Source organism: Genypterus blacodes, unplaced genomic scaffold (genome assembly GCF_046128005.1).
Source record: "Genypterus blacodes isolate CSIRO-AG114 ecotype Tasmania unplaced genomic scaffold, CSIRO-AGI_Gbla_v1 ptg000415l_1, whole genome shotgun sequence".
Classification (NCBI taxonomy): Eukaryota; Metazoa; Chordata; class Actinopteri; order Ophidiiformes; family Ophidiidae; genus Genypterus; species Genypterus blacodes.
In genome coordinates, this window is record NW_027467187.1 from 25,001 (window position 1) to 27,215 (window position 2,215).

Here is a 2,215-nt window from a genome sequence, read left to right on the forward strand (position 1 = left end):
CACACACAGGTTAACAACAGCATATAGCTCTGCATGACCTCAGCAAGCTCACAGCTGTCCTGAGAGAGGAAGAGGAGCGCACAGCAGGAAGCTCTCTCACCTTCTGGACACACTCATCAAAGAACTCCAGGCAGGTGTGGCGGTCGCTGACGAAGGAGCACTCCTCTATGAACTGAGTGAACATCTGGGTCCTGGTCAGCTGGATGAAGAGCTTCTGATGGGTACGATCACGAGACTTCAGGAAGCCTGCAGGAGGAGAGGAAGAGGAAGAGACCAGAGGAGCGAAGAGAGGAGAGGAGAGGAGAGAAGGAAGGGGAAGAGGAAAGGAGAGGAGAAGAAACAGGAAGAGAAGAGAAGAGGAGAGAAGAGAAGGAAGGGGAAGAGGAAGAGGAAGAGGAGAGGAAACAGGAAGAGAAGAGAAGGAAGGGGAAGAGGAAGAGGAAGAGGAGAGAAGGAAGGGGAAGAGGAAGAGGAGAGGAAACAGGAAGAGAAGAGAAGAGAAGGAAGTGGAAGAGGAAGAGGAAGAGGAAGAGGAGAGAAGGAAGGGGAAGAGGAAGAGGGGAGGAGAGGAGAGAAGGAAGGGGCAGAGGAGAGGAAAGAGGAAGAGAAGAAGAGAGGAGATAAGAGAAGAGAAGGAGAGGAAGTAAAGGGAGAGGAAGAGAAGAGAAGAAGGAAATAGGGAGAGAAGAGGAAGACTCGTAAGTCCACATGGGCCAACCCTGAGTCCAGCCCCCCCCCCCAGTGGGTCCCTTGGAGCCTGAAGGTGAGACAGCTCACCCTGCAGGTTGAACAGGGAGCTGCAGTCTGTGGCGGTGTCAGACGGAGCCTGAGTGATTGGCAGCAGGAAGGCTCTGTAGCCCCGCAGCAGGCAGCTCATGAAGCGGAGGAACGCCTCCTGGATCTCCAGCTCCAGCTGCTTCTGACGCCTGTAGATCTGATCATAGTCCGTCAGCAGGAACTCCAGCGTCGCCTCCTCCTGGCCAGGGGTGCAAACTGCAGGTGGGAGGAGAGGAGAGGAGAGGAGAGGAGAGGAGGGGAGGAAGGAGACGCTCAGAGGGGCAGAGGACATGTGAGTCTGGACGCTCTGTGTGAGGAAGAGGGCCACTCACTCTTCTCCAGAGTCTTGTGCAGGTTGGTCAGTGTGTTGAACAGCATCTTGCCGTGTTTCCTGGGAAACGATCGCCATGACAGCGGCCTCTTGTCCTCAGTTCTGCAGCGTGAAACATAAACACAGATAAAGTGCTGAGAGAGAGAGAGCGAGCGAGCGAGACAGAGACAGAGACAGAGAGAGAGAGAGAGAGAGACAGAGACAGAGAGAGACAGACAGACAGACAGACAGACTCAGAGGTCCAGACTCACTGGAAGATGGTGTTGGTGTCCAGGTCCACACAGACCACATCAGCTGGGGGGTCGTACAGGTCAAAGTAACTGGAGTGGACCCCCACGATGAAGGGCATGGGGGCCAGCAGGACGTCTGCCATCTGAAGAGGACACAGAGGGATGTAGGGACAGTGCCAACGCAGAGGGAAGCTCATCTAGAGAGAGGGACGGAGAGAGGGTGGAGGATGGATGGATGGATAGAGAGAGAGAGAGAGAGAGAGAGAGAGAGAGAGAGAGAGAGAGAGAGAGAGAGAGAGAGACAGAGATAGATAGATAGATAGATAGATAGATAGATAGATAGATAGATAGATAGATAGATGGATCTCAGGCTCAGCTGTGTGTATCATGCTGAGCTGAGCCAGGGGCCCGGGGTGTGTCCAGCCTCTGAGGATACAATAACACAAACAGTATGAGACAGTTTGGCTGCAGCCGCCTGACACATTATTTTTCTTTCTTTTTCATTAAACTATCGGAGCGGAGAAACAGTCCTGAGGCAGAAACACGTTAAATGATACCATTTTCCGTGTGTGTGTGTGTGTGTGTGTGTGTGTGTGTGTGTGTGTGTGTGTGTGTGTGGTAAAACTAAGCTGATCGATTGGTTTCTAAACACCAACGTTCCATTTCCATTTCCATCCGTCTGACTCGTGCTGGACCGGAGCAGAGCCAACCGGACCGCACCGGCTTTCTTTCACAGATGATCACTGAAGTTCTAACTGTAAACAACAAAGGAGTCATTAAAGTGGGTTGCAGAGGATGTGAAGCACTTAAGGAGGTTTTGGCCAGAAAAGCAGATTCTGTGAGCTTTGGAAGGTTTAGTGCTCACTTAACTTCCCTG

General features: G+C 52.4%; 1 protein-coding gene across 1 annotated transcript in view; it reads right to left on the reverse strand.

The window, feature by feature from the left end:
• The window catches only part of LOC142989394 (DENN domain-containing protein 4B-like), a 9,171-nt gene extending 7,636 nt beyond the window's left edge, over positions 1–1,535 (reverse strand). The window contains exons 1-4 of the mRNA XM_076138897.1: positions 1,360–1,535; positions 1,110–1,210; positions 778–993; positions 101–246 (exon numbers count right to left, since the gene is read on the reverse strand). Coding sequence (XP_075995012.1) covers positions 101–246; positions 778–993; positions 1,110–1,210; positions 1,360–1,535 — 639 coding nt within the window. The remainder of the gene's footprint in view (positions 1–100; positions 247–777; positions 994–1,109; positions 1,211–1,359) is intronic.
• Between the last annotated feature and the right edge of the window lie 680 nt (positions 1,536–2,215).